Consider the following 16,814-nt stretch of genomic DNA (forward strand, 5'->3'; position numbering starts at 1 on the left):
GTGGGGAAAGAGGGAACAGAGGGAAAAGTGGGACAGCGGGAAAAGAGGGGAAAGAGGGAAAAGAGGGAAAAGAGGGAGAGCGGGGAAAAGAGGGGAGAGTGGGAAAAGAGGGAAAAGAGGGAAAAGCAGGGAAAGTGGGAACAGCGGGAAAAGAGAGGAAAGCAGGGAAAGAGAAAAGTGGGAATGCGGGAGAAGCAGGAGAGCGGGAAAAGCGGGAAAAGTGGGAGAGTGGGAAAAGAGGGAAAAGAGGGAGAGTGGGAACAGCAGGAAAAGAGGGAGAGCAGGGAAAGTGGGAAAAGTGGGGAAAGCAGGAAAAGAGGGAAAAGTCGGAGAGCAGGGAAAGTGGGAGAAGTGGGAGAGTGGGAAAAGAGGGAGAGCGGGAACAGTGGGAAAAGCGGGAGAAGAGGGAAAAACGGGAAAATAGGGAAAAGTGGGAAAAGCAGGAAAAGAGGGAAAAGTGGGAGAGGGGGGAAAGTGGGAGAAGTGGGAGAGTGGGAAAAGAGGGGAAAGAGGAGAAAGTGGGGAAAGAGGGAACAGAGGGAAAAGTGGGAGAGTGGGAACAGAGGGGAAAGAGGGAAAAGCGGGAGAAGAGGGAAAAACGGGAAAAATGGGGAAAAGTGGGAGAGTGGGGAAAGTGGGAAAAGCAGGAAAAGAGGGAAAAGTGGGAGAGGGGGGAAAGAGGGAACAGAGGGAAAAGTGGGAGAGTGGGAAAAGTGGGAAAAGTGGGAGAGCAGGGAAAAGAGGGAGAAGCGGGAGAAGAGGGAAGAGTGGGAAAAGAGAGAAAAGTGGGAAAAGCGGGAAAATAGGGAAAAGTGGGAGAGTGGGGAAAAGAGGGAAGAGTGGGAAAAGCGGGAAGAGCGGGAAAAGTGGGAAAGTGCAAGAGAGGGAAAAGCTTTTCCAGGAGCGCTCGCAGGCGGATGTTGGATTCCCGTCTTTGTTGGTTTTTTGGCGGCGTCGTTAAAAGCAATTTTGGGGTCTCGGGTTGGGTTGGGAGGGTTTGGGTTTTCCGTAGAATTTGAGAGGATGAAAAGCGAGTTTTCCATCTTTTCCGCTGGATTTCCCATGAATTCCCTTCCCATGGATATTTTCTGTGGCAGTTTCTCCATGAATTCCCTTCCTGTGGATATTTTCCCAGTTTCTCCATGAATTCCCTTTCCCTGCATATTCCCTGGCCGTTTTTCCATGGATCCCGTTTCCCCTGGATATTCCCTGGCAGTTTCTCCATGAATTCCCTTTCCATGGAAGTTTTCCCTGGCCGTTTTTCCATGGATCCCGTTTCCCATGGATGTTTTCTGTGACAGTTTCTCCATGAATTCCCTTTTCCATGGATATTTCCTGGCTATTTCTCCATGATTTCCCTTTCCCATGGATGCTTTCCCTGGCTGTTTTTCCATAGATCCCTTTCCCTGGATATTCCCTGGCCGTTTCTCCATGGATCCCTTTCCCACGGATATTCCCTGGCAGTTTCTCCATGAATTCCCTTTCCGTGGATATTCCCTGGCATTTTTTCCATGGATCCCATTTCCCCTGGATTTTCTCTGGCAGTTTCTCCATGCATTCCCTTTTCCACGGATTTTCCCTGGCCGTTTTTCCCTGGATGCCGTTTCCCACGGATGTTTTCCCTGGCCGTTCTTCCATGGATCCCTTTTCCCTGGATTTTCCCTGGCCGTTTTTCCATGGATCCCTTTTCCATGGATATTCCCTGGCCGTTTCTCCATGAATTCCCTTTCCCTGGATATTCCCTGGCCGTTTTTCCATGGATCCCTTTCCCTGGATATTCCCTGGCCGTTTCTCCATGAATTCCCTTTCCATGGATATTTTCTGTGGCCGTTTCTCCATGAATTCCCTTTCCCTGGATTTTCCCTGGCTGTTTCTCCATGAATTCCCTTTCCATGGATATTTTCTGTGGCCGTTTTTCCATGGATCCCGTTTCCCTGGATATTCCCTGGCAGTTTCTCCATGAATTCCCTTTCCCTGGATTTTCCCTGGCAGTTTCTCCATGAATTCCCTTTCCCTGGATATTCCCTGGCAGTTTCTCCATGAATTCCCTTCCCCTGGATATTCCCTGGCCGTTTCTCCATGAATTCCCTTCCCCTGGATATTCCCTGGCTGTTTCTCCATGAATTCCCTTTCCCTGGATATTCCCTGGCCGTTTCTCCATGAATTCCCTTCCCCTGGAAGTTTTCCCTGGCCGTTTTTCCCCGGATCCCGTTTCCCACGGACGTTTTCTCCCCCAGTTTCCGGCCCGTGCCTCTGGAGCAGACCTACGTGGGGATCACGGAGAAGAAAGCCATCAAACGCTTCCAGATCATGAACGAGATCGTCTACGAGAAGATCATGGAGCACGCCGGCAAGAACCAGGTGCGGCCCCTCATCCCACAAATCCTGGGAAAGGAAAAAAAACCGGGATTTTCCCTTTTTCCCCCCTCATTTTGAGTTCCTGATGCTGCTGAGAAGTTCGGTGGAGCGGAGGTTTTGGGTTTTCCGGTTTTTTTCCCTTTTTTTGTTTTTTTTTGGTGGTTAATTTGGAATCGTCCTTTTGGGGGTGGAGGAATTCTCGGATTAATTCCACCTGGATTAATCCCGGATCTTTTCCCGGCCTGAGCGCCGGTTGGGGTGTCCACGGAAGGAGAAGGAGTTTTCCCTCTTTTTCCTTTTATCCCTTGAGGATGAGGGGATTTTTTAGGATGAGGGGATTTTTGTGCGTCCCTTAATTCCAGGTTTTTCCCACCCCGAACGCCGGGAGCGGGTTGGGTTGGGAGGATTTGTGTTTTCCATGGAATGTGAGAGGACAAAAAAGGAGTTTTCCCTCTTTTCCAGCCCGGATTCATTGGGAATTGTCTCTTTAAGACTCGGGAATTGTTTTTATTCCACACCTGGATGAATCCCAGCTCTCATCCCCTCCTAAACACTGGGTTGGAATTTGAGGATTTGTGTTTTCCATGGAATCTGAGAGGACACAAAAAGACTTTTCCCTCTTTTCCAGCCTGGATTAACTCGGAATTATCCCTTTAGGATTTGGGAAATTTTTATTCCACACCTGGATGAATCCCAGCTCTCATCCCATCCTAAACACTGGGTTGGAATTTGAGGATTTGTGTTTTCCATGGAATCTGAGAGGACACAAAAAGACTTTTCCCTCTTTTCCAGCCCGGATTAACTCAGGTTTACCCCTTTAGGACGCAGGAATTTTTTTTATTCCCCACCTGGATGAATCCCAGCTCTCTTCCCACCCTGAACACCGGGGTCAGGTTGGGTTGGGAGGATTTCCATGGAATGTGAGAGCAGAAAAACTGAGTTTTCCCTCTTTTCCAGCCTGGATTAACTTGGATTTACCCCTTTAGGCTGCAGGATTTGGGAGTTTCTCCTCACCCTGAACACCGGGATCAGGTTGGGTTGATTTGCGTTTTCCATGGAATCTGAGAGCACAAAAAAAGACTTTTCTCCCTTTTCCAGCCCAGATTCATTCAGAACTGTCCCTTTAGGATTTGGGAAATTTTTTATTCCACACCTGGATGAATCCCAGCTCTGTTCCCACCCTGAACGCCGGGATCAGGTTGGGTTGGGAGGATTTGCATTTTCCATGGAATCTGAGAGCCCAAAACTCCACATTTCCCTCTTTTCCAGCCTGGATTAACTCAGATTTGCCCCTTTAGGATGCAGGAAGTGTTTTTATTCCCCACCTGGATGAATCCCAGCTCTCATCCCATCCTAAACACTGGGTTGGGTTTTGAGGATTTGTGTTTCCCATGGAATCTGAGAGGATAAAAAAACACTTTTCCCTCTTTTCCAGCCCGGATTAACTGGGATTTACCCTGACAGGATGCAGGAATTCAGGTGTTTTTCATCACCTGGATGAATTCCAGCTTTTTTTCCCACCCTGAACACTGGGAGCAGGTTGGGTTGGGATGATTTGCGTTTTCCATGGAATCTGAGAGCACAAAACTCCACATTTCCCTCTTTTCCAGCCCGGATTAACTCAGATTTGCCCCTCTAGGACGCAGGAATTGTTTTTATTCCACACCTGGATTAATCCCAGCTCTGTTCCCATCCTAAACACTGGGTTGGGTTGGGATGATTTGCATTTTCCATGGAATCTGAGAGCCCATAAAACCACATTTCCCTCTTTTCCAGCCTGGATTAACTTGGATTTACCCCTTTAGGCTGCAGGATTTGGGAGTTTCTCCCCACCCTGAACACCGGGATCAGTTTGGGTTGATTTGATGGGATTTGAGAACACCATAAAACCACTTTTCCCTATTTTCCAGCCCGGATTAACTCGGATTTTCCCCTTTAGGACGCAGGATTTGGGAGTTTTCTCCTCACCCTGAACACCGGGAGCAGTTTGGGTTTTGAGGATTTGTGTTTACCATGGAATCTGAGAGCCCATAAAACCACTTTTCCCTCTTTTCCAGCCCGGATTAACTGGGATTTTCCCCGTCAGGATCTGGAAGTTTCTCCCGCCTGGATGAATCCCAGCTCTGTTCCCACCCTGAACACCGGGATCAGTTTGGGTTGATTTGATGGGATTTGAGAACACCATAAAACCACTTTTCCCTCTTTTCCAGCCCGGATTAACTGGGATTTTCCCCGTCAGGATCCGGGTGTTTCTCCCGCCTGGGTGATTCCCGGCTCACCGCTCTGTCCCGCAGGTGCTGGTGTTCGTGCACTCGCGGAAGGAGACCGGGAAGACGGCGCGGGCGATCCGGGACATGTGCCTGGAGAAGGACACGCTGGGGCTCTTCCTGCGCGAGGGGTCCGCCTCCACCGAGGTGCTGCGCACCGAGGCCGAGCAGTGCAAGGTGAGCCCGGGAAACGGGCCGGGAAACGCCGGGAAACGGGCTGGGAAATGGGCTGGGAAACGCCGGGAAAACACCGGGAAACGGGCTGGGAAACACTGGGAAACGGGCTGGGAAATGGGCTGGGAAATGCCAGGAAAACACCCAGAAATGGGCCGAGAAACAGGCTGGGAAACACCTGGAAACGGGCTGGGAAATGGGCTGGGAAACGGGCTGGGAAATGCCAGGAGAACACCGGGAAACGGGCTGGGAAACGCCGGGGAACGGGCTGGGAAATGCCGGGAAACGGGCTGGGAAACGCTGGGAAACGGGCTGGGAAACGCTGGGAAAACACCTGGAAACGGGCTGGGAAACACCGGGAAATGGGCTGGGAAATGCCAGGAGAACACCCGGAAACAGGCTGGGAAATGGGCTGGGAAACGCCAGGAAACGGGCTGGGAAATGGCGGGAAACGGGCTGGGAAACGGGCTGGGAAATGCCAGGAGAACACCTGGAAACGTTCTGGGAAACGCTGGGAAATGCCAGGAAACGGGCTGGGAAATGGGGAGATGGGCTGGGAAACACCGGGAAATGGGCTGGGAAATGGGCTGGGAAACGGGGAAATGGGCTGGGAAATGCCGGGAAGTGGGCTGGGAGATGCCAGGAGAACACCCGGAAACGGGCTGGGAAACGCCAGGAAACGGGCTGGGAAACGGGGAAACGGGCCGGGAAATGTCAGGAGAACACCCGGAAACGGGCTGGGAAATGCCAGGAAAACACCCGGAAACGGGCTGAGAAACGGGCTGGGAAATGCCAGGAAACGGGCTGGGAAACGCCGGGAAATGCCGGGAGAACACCCAGAAATGGGCTGGGAAATGCCAGGAAAACTCCTGGAAATGCGCTGGGAAACGGGGAAAGGGGCCGGGAAAGGGGCTGGGAAACGCCGGGAAATGCCGGGAAATGGGCTGGGAAATGGGCTGGGAAATGCCGGGAAACGCACCGGGAAACACCGGGAAAACGCGTCCAGGAAACGCTGGGAAACGGGCCGGGAAAACATGCCAGGAAATGCCCAACGCGGCCATTTGTGCCTGGGGGGTGGGGTTATTTGGGAAAGTTGGGAAAAATTGGGAAATTTCTTCAGGGAGAGCAATTTCCAGCCCTTTGTCCCTGGAGGGAGCGGTTATTTGGGAAAGTTGGGAAAATTCCTTTGGGGAGAGCCATTTCTGGCCCTTTATCCAGGACAGAGGTTCAGTTATTTGGGGAAATGTGGAAAATTTGGGAAAACGTGTCCTTTGTCCAAGTTATTTGGGAAAAATTCCTTCTGGAAATGCGATTTCCAGCCCTTTGTGCCTGGGGGGTGCCCGGTTATTTGGGAAAGTTGGGAAAATTCCTTCAGGGAACGCCATTTCCAGCCCTTTATCCAGGGCAGATGTGGAATTACTTGGGAGAATTTGGGAAAATTCCTTCAGGGAAAGCCATTTCCAGCCCTTTGTCCAGGACAGAGGTGGAATTATTTCAGAAAATTTGGAAAACTTGGGAAAATTCCTTTAGTGAAAGCAATTTCCAGCCCTTTATCCAGGGCAGAGGTGGATTTATTTGGGAAAATTTGGAAAATCTGGGGAAATTTGGGAAAATTCCTTCAGGGAAAGGGATTTCCAGCCCTTTATTCAGGATGGAGGTGAAATTATTTGGGAAAATTTCAGAAAATTCCTTCAGGGAACTCGATTTCCAGCCCTTTATCCAGGACAGAGGTGGAATTATTTGGGAAATTTGGGAAAATTCCGTCAGGGAAAGGGATTTCCAGCCCTTTATCCAGGGAAGAGAAAATTTGGGAAAATTCCTTTGAGGAGAACAATTTCCAGCCCATTATCCCAGGCAGAGGTGGATTCATTTGGGAAAATTTGGAAAATCTGGGAAAATTCCTTCAGGGAAAGCGATTTCCAGCCCTTTGTCTAGCACAGAGCTGGAATTATTTGGGAAAATTTGGGAAATTTGGGAAAATTCCATCCGGGAAAGGGATTTCCAACCCTTTATCCAGGGCAGAGGTGCAGTTATTTCTGAAAATTTGGGAAAATTCCTTCAGGGAAAGGGATTTCCAGCCCTTTGTCCAGGACAGAGGTGCAGTTATTTCAGGAAAGTTGGGAATATTCCTTCAGGGAACGGGATTTCCAGCGCTTTATCCAGGACAGAGGTGGAATTATGTGGGAAAGTTTAGGAAAATCCCTTCAGGGAAAGCTTTTTGCCGCCGCCGTTCCCGGGGCCGGATCCGGCTCTCGCCGCCGCGCTCCGAGCGCTTTCCCGGCCTCTCCCGTCCTCTAATTCCATCCTTTCCCTGGGATGTTCCACTTTTCCCTCAGTTCCCGGTGTTATCTGGGAAAATTGCTTCAGGGAAAATGATTTCCAGCCCTTTATCCAGGGCAGAGGTGGAATTATTTGGGAAAATCTGGGGAAAATTCCTTCTGGGGAAGCATTTCCAGCCCTTTATGCAAGATGGAGGTGCAGTTATTTGGGAAAATCTGGGAAGATTCCTTCAGAGAAAGGGATTTCCAGCCCTTTGTCCAGCTCAGATATGGAATTATTTGGGAAAATCTGGGGAAATTCCTTCAGGGAACGCAATTTCCAGCCCTTTATCCAGGATAGAGCTGGAATTATTTGGGAAAGTTTGGAAAATCCGGGAAAATTCCTTCAGGGAAAGGGATTTCCAGCCCTTTGTCCAGCGCAGAGGTGCAGTTATTTGGGAAAATCTGGGAATATTTGGGAAAATTCTTCAGGGAGAGCGATTTCCAACCCTTTGTCCCTCGGGGAAGCGTGGTTAATTGAGGAAGTTGGGAAAATTCCTTCAGGGAAAGGGATTTCCAGCCCTTTATCCAGGACAGAGGTGGAATTATTTGGGGAAATCTGGGGAAATTTGGGAAAATTTCCAGCCTTTTATCCAGGATAGAGGTGGAATTATTTGGGAAATTTGGGAAAATTCCGTCAGGGAAAGCGATTTCCAGCCCTTTATCCAGGGAAGAGAAAATTTGGGAAAATTCCTTTGAGGAGAACAATTTCCAGCCCATTATCCCAGGCAGAGGTAGATTCATTTGGGAAAATTTGGAAAATCTGGGAAAATTCCTTCAGGGAAAGGGATTTCCAGCCCTTTATCCGGGACAGAGCTGGAATTATTTGGGAAAATTTGGGAAATTTGGGAAAATTCCTTCCGGGAAAGGGATTTCCAGCCCTTTATCCAGGGCAGAGGTGGAATTATTTGGGAAAATTCTGTCAGGGAAAACGATCTCCAGCCCTTTATCCAGGGCAGAGGTGCAGTTATTTCCGAAAATTTGGGAAATTTGGGAAAATTCCTTCAGGGAAAGCGATTTCCAGCCCTTTGTCCAGCACAGAGCTGGAATTATTTGGGAAAATTTGGGAAATATGGGAAAATTCCTTCCGGGAAAGGGATTTCCAGCCCTTTATCCAGGACAGAGGCGCAGTTATTTCAGGAAATTTGGGAAAATTCCTTCAGGGGAAACATTTCCAGCCCTTTATCCAGGACAGAGGTGGAATTATTTGGGGAAATCTGGGGAAATTTTGGAGAATTCCATCAGGGAAAGGGATTTCCAGCCCTTTATCCAAGACAGAGGTGCAGTTATTTCAGAAAATTTGGAAAATTTGGGAGAATTCCTTCAGGGAAAGGGATTTCCAGCGCTTTATCCAGGGCAGAGGTGGAATTATTTGGGAAAATCTGGGGAAATTGCTTCTGGGAATGCAGTTTCCAGCCCTTTATCCAGGGCAGAGGTGCAGTTATTTGGGAAATTTGGGAAAATTGGGGAAAATTCCTTCCAGGAACGCGATTTCCAGCCCTTTGTCCAGGACAGAGGCGCAGTTATTTCAGGAAATTTGGGAAAATTCCTTCAGGGAAAATGATCTCCAGCCCTTTATCCAGGGCAGAGGTGCAGTTATTTCAGAAAATTTGGGGAAATTCCTTCTCGGAATGCAGTTTCCAGCCCTTTATCCAGGGCAGAGGTGGAATTATTTGGGAAATTTGGGAAAATTTGGAAAATTTGGGAAAATTCCTTCAGGGAACGGGATTTCCAGCCCATTATCCAGGACAGAGCTGGAATTATTTGGGAAAGTTTAGGAAAACCCCTTCAGGGATCCGTTCCCGGGGCCGCACCCGGCTCTCTCCGCCGCGCTCCGAGCGCTTTCCCGGCCTCTCCCGTCCCTCGGTCCCGGAGCCGCCCCCGAGCCTCTCTCCCGGAATTCTCCGGGCGGTTTTCCCGCAGAACCTGGAGCTGAAGGATCTGCTGCCCTACGGCTTCGCCATCCACCACGCCGGCATGACGCGCGTCGACCGGACGCTGGTGGAGGATCTCTTCGCCGACAAACACATCCAGGTGAGAGCGGAATTCCCGAGGGAGCGCCGGGCTCGGAGCCGGCTCCGGCCGCGGTTTGTCCGGATAAAATCGGGATCCGGCTGCTCCTGCTGCCGGGGCGGGGGAGAAAGAGGGGATTTTCCTGAGGGAGGGGGGAAATGGGAGGTGGAAAAGGGAATTTTGGGGTGTTGGAGGTGGAAATGGGAATTTTGGGGTGTTGGAGGCGTGAGGGTTATTGGGAGTTGGGAATTGGGAAAAGCAGATTTATTGGGAAATTGGGAATTGGGAAAAGCAGATTTCCTGGAGAATTGGGAGTTGGGAAAAGCAGATTTCTTTGGGGATTGGGAATGAGGAAAAGCAGATTTATTGGGAATTGGGAAAAGCAGATTTCCTGGGAATTGGGAAAAGCAGAATTCCTGGGAATTTGGAAAAGCAGATTTCTTTGGGAATTGGGAATGAAGAAAAGCGGATTTCTTTGGAAATTGGGAATTGGGAAAAGCAGATTTCCTGGGAATTGTGAATGAGGAAAAGCAGATTTATTGGAAATTGGGAAAATCGGATTTCTTTGGGAATTGGGAATGGGGAAAAGCAGATTTATTGGGAGTTGGGAATTGGGAAAAGCAGATTTCTTTGGGGATTGGGAATGAGGAGAAGCAGATTTATTGGGAAATTGGGAAAAGCAGATTTCCTGGGAATTGGGAGTTGAGAAAAGCAGATTTATTGGGAATTGGGAATTGGGAAAAGCAGATTTATTGGGAATTGGGAAAAGCAGATTTCCTGGAGAACTGGGAAAAGCAGATTTATTGAGAATTGGGAATGAGGAAAAGCAGATTTATTGGGAAATTGGGAAAAGCAGATTTCCTGGGAGTTGGGAAAAGCAGATTTATTGGGAATTGGAAATTGGGAAAAGCAGATTTCTTTGGGAATTGGGAATGGGGAAAAGCAGATTTATTGGGAATTGGGAATGAAGAAAAGCAGATTTCTTTGGGAATTGGGAATGGGGAAAAGCAGATTTATTGGGAATTGGGAAAAGCAGATTTCCTGGGAATTTGGGAATTGGGAAAAGCAGATTTCCTGGCAATTGGGAATGAGGAAAAGCAGATTTCCTGGGAATTGGGAAAAGCAGATTTCTTTGGGAATTGGGAATTGAGAAAAGCAGATTTCTTTGGGGATTGGGAATGAGGAGAAGCAGATTTCCTTGAGAATTGGGAATGAGGAAAAGCAGAATTCCTGGGAATGGGGAAAAACGCGGCCCCGGTGCTCGGCCGTGGGGACGTTCCCGCTGCTCCTTCTCCAGAGCGTTCCCAGCCGCTTCCTCCCTTGGGATGCTTTTTTGGTTGGATTTGGAGGTTCTGGCAGGGTTTGGAGGTTCCTGGTGGATCTGATCCTTGGTTTGGGGTGGATTTGGAGGCTCCTGAGTGGATTTGGAGGTTCCTGGCTGAATTTGGTTCCTGGTTTTGAGTGGATTTGGAGGTTCCTGGCAGGATTTGGATGTTCCTGGTGGATCTGATCCCTGTTTTTTGATGGATTTGGATGTTCCTAGTGGGATTTGGATGTTCCTGGTGGATCTGACCCTTGGTTTTGGGTGGATTTGTTGGTTCCTGGTGGATCTGATCCCTGTTTTTTGGTGGATTTGGAGGTTCCTGGCAGGGTTTGGAGGTTCCTGGCTGGGTTTGGATGTTCCTGGTGGATCTGATCCCCATTTTTTGATGGATTTGGAGGTTCCTGGCAGGATTTGTTGGTTCCTGGTGGATCTGATCCCCGTTTTTTGGTGCATTTGGATGTTCCTGTTGGATCTCATCCCTGGGTTTTGGTGGATTTTGAGGTTCCTGGCCAGATTTGTTGGTTCTGGTGGATCTGATCCCCGTTTTTTGATGGATTTGGAGGTTCCTGGCAGGATTTGTTGTTTCCTGGTGGATCTGATCCCGTTTTTTGATGGATTTGGATGTTCCTGGTGGATCTGATCCCCGTTTTTTGATGGATTTGTTGGTCCTGGTGGATCTGACCCCCGTTTTTTGGTGGATTTGTTGGTTCCTGGTGGATCTGATCCCCGTTTTTTGGTGGATTTGTTGGTTCCTGGTGGATCTGATCCCCGTTTTTTGATGGATTTGTTGGTCCTGGTGGATCTGACCCCCGTTTTTTGATGGATTTGGATGTTCCTGGTGGATCTGACCCCCGTTTTTTGATGGATTTGGATGTTCCTGGTGGATCTGATCCCCGTTTTTTGATGGATTTGGAGGTTCCTGGCAGGGTTTGGGTGTTCCTGGATGGATTTGGATGTTCCTGGTGGATCTGACCCCCGTTTTTTGGTGCATTTGTTGTTTCCTGGTGGATCTGATCCCCGTTTTTTGATGGATTTGTTGCTCCTGGTGGATCTGATCCCCGTTCTTTGGTGCATTTGTTGTTTCCTGGTGGATCTGACCCCCGTTTTCCGGCAGGTCCTGGTGTCCACGGCCACGCTGGCCTGGGGCGTGAACCTGCCGGCGCACACGGTGATCATCAAGGGCACGCAGGTGTACAGCCCGGAGAAGGGGCGCTGGACGGAGCTGGGGGCGCTGGACATCCTCCAGGTGGGAGCTGGGAACATCCCGGCGCCTTCCCGGCCCTTCCAGATAATTCCTACAGGATTCCATGCCCAGGTTCTTTCAGATAATTCCTCAGGAATTCCACACCCAGACCCTCCTGAGATAATCCCTCAAGAATTCCTTCCCAGATTCACCTGAGACAGTCCCTCAAGAACTGCTTGCCCAAACCCTCCTGAGATAATTCCTCAGGAATTCCTTTCCCAGACCCTCCTGAGATAATTCCTCAGGAATTCCTTTCCCAGATCCATCTGAGACAATTCCCTGCCCAAACCCACCTGAGATAATCCCTCAGGAATTCCCTGCCCAGGCCCACCCGGGACAATTCCCTGCCGGATTCCCGTTCTCCTGAGGCGTTTCTCCCGGTCGCAGATGCTGGGCCGTGCCGGGAGGCCGCAGTACGACACGAAGGGAGAGGGAATTCTCATCACCTCCCACGGCGAGCTCCAGTACTACCTGTCGCTGCTCAACCAGCAGCTGCCCATCGAGAGCCAGATGGTGGCCAAGCTCCCGGACATGCTCAACGCCGAGGCCGTGCTCGGAAACGTGCAGAACGCCAAGGTCGGCCGCGGTTCCGCGATTCCACGATTCCGGGGGGGTTTTTGGGGTGTTCCCGGGGGTTCTCGGAGCAGGTTTTGGGGTGTGGGAGTGGAAAATGTTGGGGTGTTGTGGGGTTGGTTCCTGGGGAGCTGGGGGAGGAGGGGAGGAGAGGGAATTGGGCGCCGGGAAAAGCGGATTTCCTGGGGGATTTGGGGCAAGGAAAAGCGGATTTCCATAAGAATTCCATACAGGAAAAGCGGATTTTCTTGGGAATTACATGCAGGAAAAGCGGATTTCCTGGGGAATTTGGGGTGAGGAAAAGCGGATTTCCTGGGGAATTTGGGGTGAGGAAAAGCGGATTTCCTGGGGAATTTGGGGCAGGGAAAAGCGGATTTCCTGGGGAATTTGGGGTGAGGAAAAGCGGATTTCCTGGGGAATTTGGGGCAGGGAAAAGCGGATTTCCTGGGGAATTTGGGGTGAGGAAAAGCAGCTTTCCTGGGGAATTTGGGGTGAGGAAAAGCGGATTTCCTGGGGGATTTGGGGTGAGGAAAAGCGGATTTCCTGGGGAATTTGGGGCAGGGAAAAGCGGATTTCCTGGGGAATTTGGGGTGAGGAAAAGAGGATTTCCTGGAAAATCAGAAGCCAGGAAAAGCAGCTTTCCTGGGGAATTTGGGGCAAGGAAAAGCTGGTTTTCTTGGGAATTACGTACAGGAAAAGTGGATTTTCTTGGAATTATGTACAGGAAAAACAGCTTTTCTGGGAAATTAGGGCAAGGAAAAGCAGATTTCCTGGTAAATTAGGGACCAGGAAAAGCAGATTTCCTTGGGAATTACATGCAGGAAAAGCAGCTTTCCTGGAAAATTCGGGGCAAGGAAAAACAGCTTCTGTGGGAATTTGGAATGAGGAGAAGCAGCTTCTCTGGGAAATATGAAACGAGGAGAAGCAGCTTTCCAGGGAATTTGAGTGCCAGGAAAAGCAGATTTTCTGGGAATTTGGGACCAGGAAAAGCGGATTTTCTGGGAATTTGGGACCAGGAAAAGCGGATTTTCTGGGACTTTGGGACCAGGAAAAGCGGATTTTCTGGGAATTTGGGACCAGGAAAAGCGGATTTTCTGGGAATTTGGGACCAGGAAAAGCGGATTTTCTGGGAATTTGGGACCAGGAAAAGCGGATTTTCTGGGAATTTGGGACCAGGAAAAGCGGATTTTCTGGGAATTTTGGACCAGGAAAAGCGGATTTTCTGGAAAGTTTGGAACCAGGAAAAGCGGATTTTCTGGGAATTTTGGACCAGGAAAAGCGGATTTTCTGGGAATTTGGGACCAGGAAAAGCGGATTTTCTGGGAATTTGGGACCAGGAAAAGCAGCCTTCTTTGGAAATTGGATTCCAGGGCAAGCAGCTTTCCTGGGAAATTTGGAACCAGGAGAAGCAGCTTCTCTGGGAAACTGGGAATGAGAAAAAGGAGCTTTCCTGGGAAATTGGAACCAGGAGAAGCAGCTTTCCTGGGAAATTGGAATGAGGCAAAGCAGCTTCTCTGGGAAATTGGAGCACCAGGAGAAGCAGCTTTCCTGGGAATTGGGAATGAGGAAAAGCAGCTTTCCTGGGAATTGGAGCACTGGGAGAAGCAGCTTCTCTGGGAAACTGGGAATGAGGAGAAGCAGCTTTCCTGGGAAATTGGGAATGAGGAGAATCAGCTTCTCTGGGAAACTGGGAATGAGGAGAAGCAGCTTTCCTGGGAATTTGGGAATGCGGAGAAGCAGCTTTCCTGGGAAATTTGGGAATGAGGAGAAGCAGCTTTCCTGGGAAATTGGGAATGAGGAGAAGCAGCTTTCCTGGGAAATTGGGAATGAGGAGAAGCAGCTTTCCTGGGAAATTGGGAATAAGAAAAAGCAACTTCTCTGGGAAATTGGGAATGAGGAAAAGGAGCTTTCCTGGGAAATTTGGAGCACCGGGAGAAGCAGCTTTCCTGGGAAATCGAGCACCAGGCAAAACGTCTTTCCTGGGAATTGGGAATGAGGAGAAGCAGCTTTCCTGGGAAATTTGGAGCCCCGGGAGCAGCAATTCTCCCCGCGTTTCCCGGCCGGCGCAGGACGCGGTGAACTGGCTGGGCTACACGTACCTGTACATCCGCATGCTGCGCTCGCCCGCGCTCTACGGCATCGCCCACGAGCACCTGAAGGCCGATCCGCTCCTGGAGCAGCGGCGCCTGGACCTCGTGCACACGGCCGCGCTCACGCTCGACAAGAACAACCTGGTCAAGTACGACAAGAAAACCGGGAACTTCCAGGTGGGACGGCGAGGGGGGAAAACGGGGATTTTGGGGGTGGGATGGTGGGGGAAAAATGGGGGGTTTGGGTGGGAAAAAAATGGGGGTTTTGGGGGGGGGATGGCAGGGAAAAAAAATGGGGGATTTCTGGGTGGTAGGGGGAAAAAAAGCAGGATTTTTGGGTGGGAGGGGGGAAAAAATGGGGATTTTTGGGTGGGAGGGAAAAAAAATGGAGAAGGGATTTCTGGGTGGGGGGGGAAATGGAGATTTTTGGGTGGGAGGGGGAAATGGAGATTTTTGGGTGGGAGGGGGAAAAAAATGGAGATTTCTGGGGGGGAGGGAAAAAAAATATGGAGAATTCTGGGTGGGAAGGGGGAAAAAAAATGGGGATTTTTGGGTGGGAGGTGGGAAAAAAAATGGAGATTTCTGGGGGGGAGGGGGAAAAAATGGGGATTTTTGGGGGGGATGGCAGGGAAAAGAAATTGAGATTTCTGGGTGGGATGGCGGGGAAAAAAATTGGGGATTTCTGGGTGGTAGGGGGAAAAAAAGCAGGATTTTTGGGTGGGAGGGGGAAAAAATGGAGATTTCTGGGTGGGAAGGGGGGAAAAATGGGGATTTCTGGGTGGGAGGGCGGGGAAAAAAAATGGAGGGATTTCTGGGTGGGAGGGGGGAAAAAATGGAGATTTCTGGGTGGGAGGGAAAAAAAATATGGGGATTTTTGGGTGGGAGGGAGAAAAAAAAACCGGGATTTTTGGGTGGGAGGGGGAAAGAAAACAGGGATTTCTGGGTGGGAGGGTGGGAAAATGAGGAGGTTCCTGGTGGTGTGGGTTGTCCTGGATGTCCTGGCCGTTCCCGTGGTTTTCCCCCATAATTCCTGTGGGTTCTCCTGGACATTTCTGTGGTTTCTCCCCACAATTCCCGTGGTTTGTCTGGGTTGTTCCCGTTGTTTCTCCCCACAATTCCTGTGGATTCTCCTGGCTGCTCCCGTGGTTTCTCCTGGCCGTTCCAGCTGTTCCCTGACGGTTCCAGCTGTTCTCCCTGTCATTCCCATGGGATATCCTGGTTGTTCCCGTGGTTTATCCTGTGGTTTATCCTGGCTGTTCCTGTGGTTTATCCCGTGGTTTATCCCGGCTGTTCCTGTGGTTTATCCCGTGGTTTATCCCGGCTGTTCCTGTGGTTTATCCCGTGGTTTATCCCGGTTGTTCCCGTGGTTTATCCCAGTTGTTCCTGTGGTTTATCCTGATTGTTCTGGCCGTTCTCCCGGCCGTTCGTGTTGTTTCTCCTGATTGTTCCGGTGGTTTCTCCCATCATTCCCGCCCTTTTCCCGGCCGTTCCCGTTGTTTCTCCTGATTGTTCCGGTGGTTTCTCCCATCATTCCCGCCCTTTTCCCGGCCGTTCCCGTTGTTTCTCCTGATTGTTCCGGTGGTTTCTCCCATCATTCCCACTGCTCTCCCGGCCGTTCCCGCGGTTTCTCCTGATTGTTCCCGCGGTTTCTCCCATCATTCCCGCCGCTCTCCCGGCCGTTCCCGTTGTTTCTCCTGATTGTTCCCGTGGTTTCTCCGGCATTCCCGCCGTTCTCCCGGCCGTTCCCGCTGTTTCTCCTGATTGTTCCGGTGGTTTCTCCGGCATTCCCGCCGTTTTCCCGGCCGTTCCCGCGGTTTCTCCTGATTGTTCCGGTGGTTTCTCCCATCATTCCCGCCGTTCTCCCGGCCGTTCCCGTTGTTTCTCCTGATTGTTCCCGTGGTTTCTCCCATCATTCCCGCCGTTCTCCCGGCCGTTCCCGTTGTTTCTCCTGATTGTTCCGGTGGTTTCTCCCATCATTCCCGCTGTTTTCCCGGCCGTTCCCGCGGTTTCTCCTGATTGTTCCCGTGGTTTCTCCCATCATTCCCGCCCTTTTCCCGGCCGTTCCCGTTGTTTCTCCTGATTGTTCCGGTGGTTTCTCCGGCATTCCCGCTGTTCTCCCGGCCGTTCCCGCGGTTTCTCCTGATTGTTCCGGTGGTTTCTCCGGCATTCCCGCTGTTCTCCCGGCCGTTCCCGTTGTTTCTCCTGATTGTTCCGGTGGTTTCTCCCATCATTCCCGCCGCTCTCCCGGCCGTTCCCGCGGTTTCTCCTGATTGTTCCGGTGGTTTCTCCCATCATTCCCGCCGTTCTCCCGGCCGTTCCCGCGGTTTCTCCTGATTGTTCCCGCCCTTTTCCCGGCCGTTCCCGCGGTTTCTCCTGATTGTTCCCGTGGTTTCTCCGGCATTCCCGCCGTTCTCCCGGCCGTTCCCATGGTTTCTCCCATCGTTCCCACGGTTT

The 16,814-nt window shown here is 50.6% G+C and overlaps 1 protein-coding gene across 1 annotated transcript in view; it reads left to right on the plus strand.

The window, feature by feature from the left end:
* Positions 1-2,237: 2,237 nt before the first annotated feature.
* Positions 2,238-16,814, plus strand: part of LOC120748253 (U5 small nuclear ribonucleoprotein 200 kDa helicase-like) — a gene marked incomplete at its 5' end in the record, with an annotated part of 59,241 nt that continues 44,664 nt past the window's right edge. Inside the window, 6 exons of the mRNA XM_040054367.2 lie at positions 2,238-2,361; positions 4,653-4,802; positions 9,041-9,151; positions 11,569-11,700; positions 12,085-12,273; positions 14,340-14,537. Of these exons, the coding sequence (XP_039910301.1) occupies positions 2,238-2,361; positions 4,653-4,802; positions 9,041-9,151; positions 11,569-11,700; positions 12,085-12,273; positions 14,340-14,537 (904 nt within the window). The remainder of the gene's footprint in view (positions 2,362-4,652; positions 4,803-9,040; positions 9,152-11,568; positions 11,701-12,084; positions 12,274-14,339; positions 14,538-16,814) is intronic.

The sequence above is a fragment of the Hirundo rustica genome, unplaced genomic scaffold, assembly GCF_015227805.2.
Source record: "Hirundo rustica isolate bHirRus1 unplaced genomic scaffold, bHirRus1.pri.v3 unplaced_BUSCO_293860at7742, whole genome shotgun sequence".
Classification (NCBI taxonomy): domain Eukaryota; kingdom Metazoa; phylum Chordata; class Aves; order Passeriformes; family Hirundinidae; genus Hirundo; species Hirundo rustica.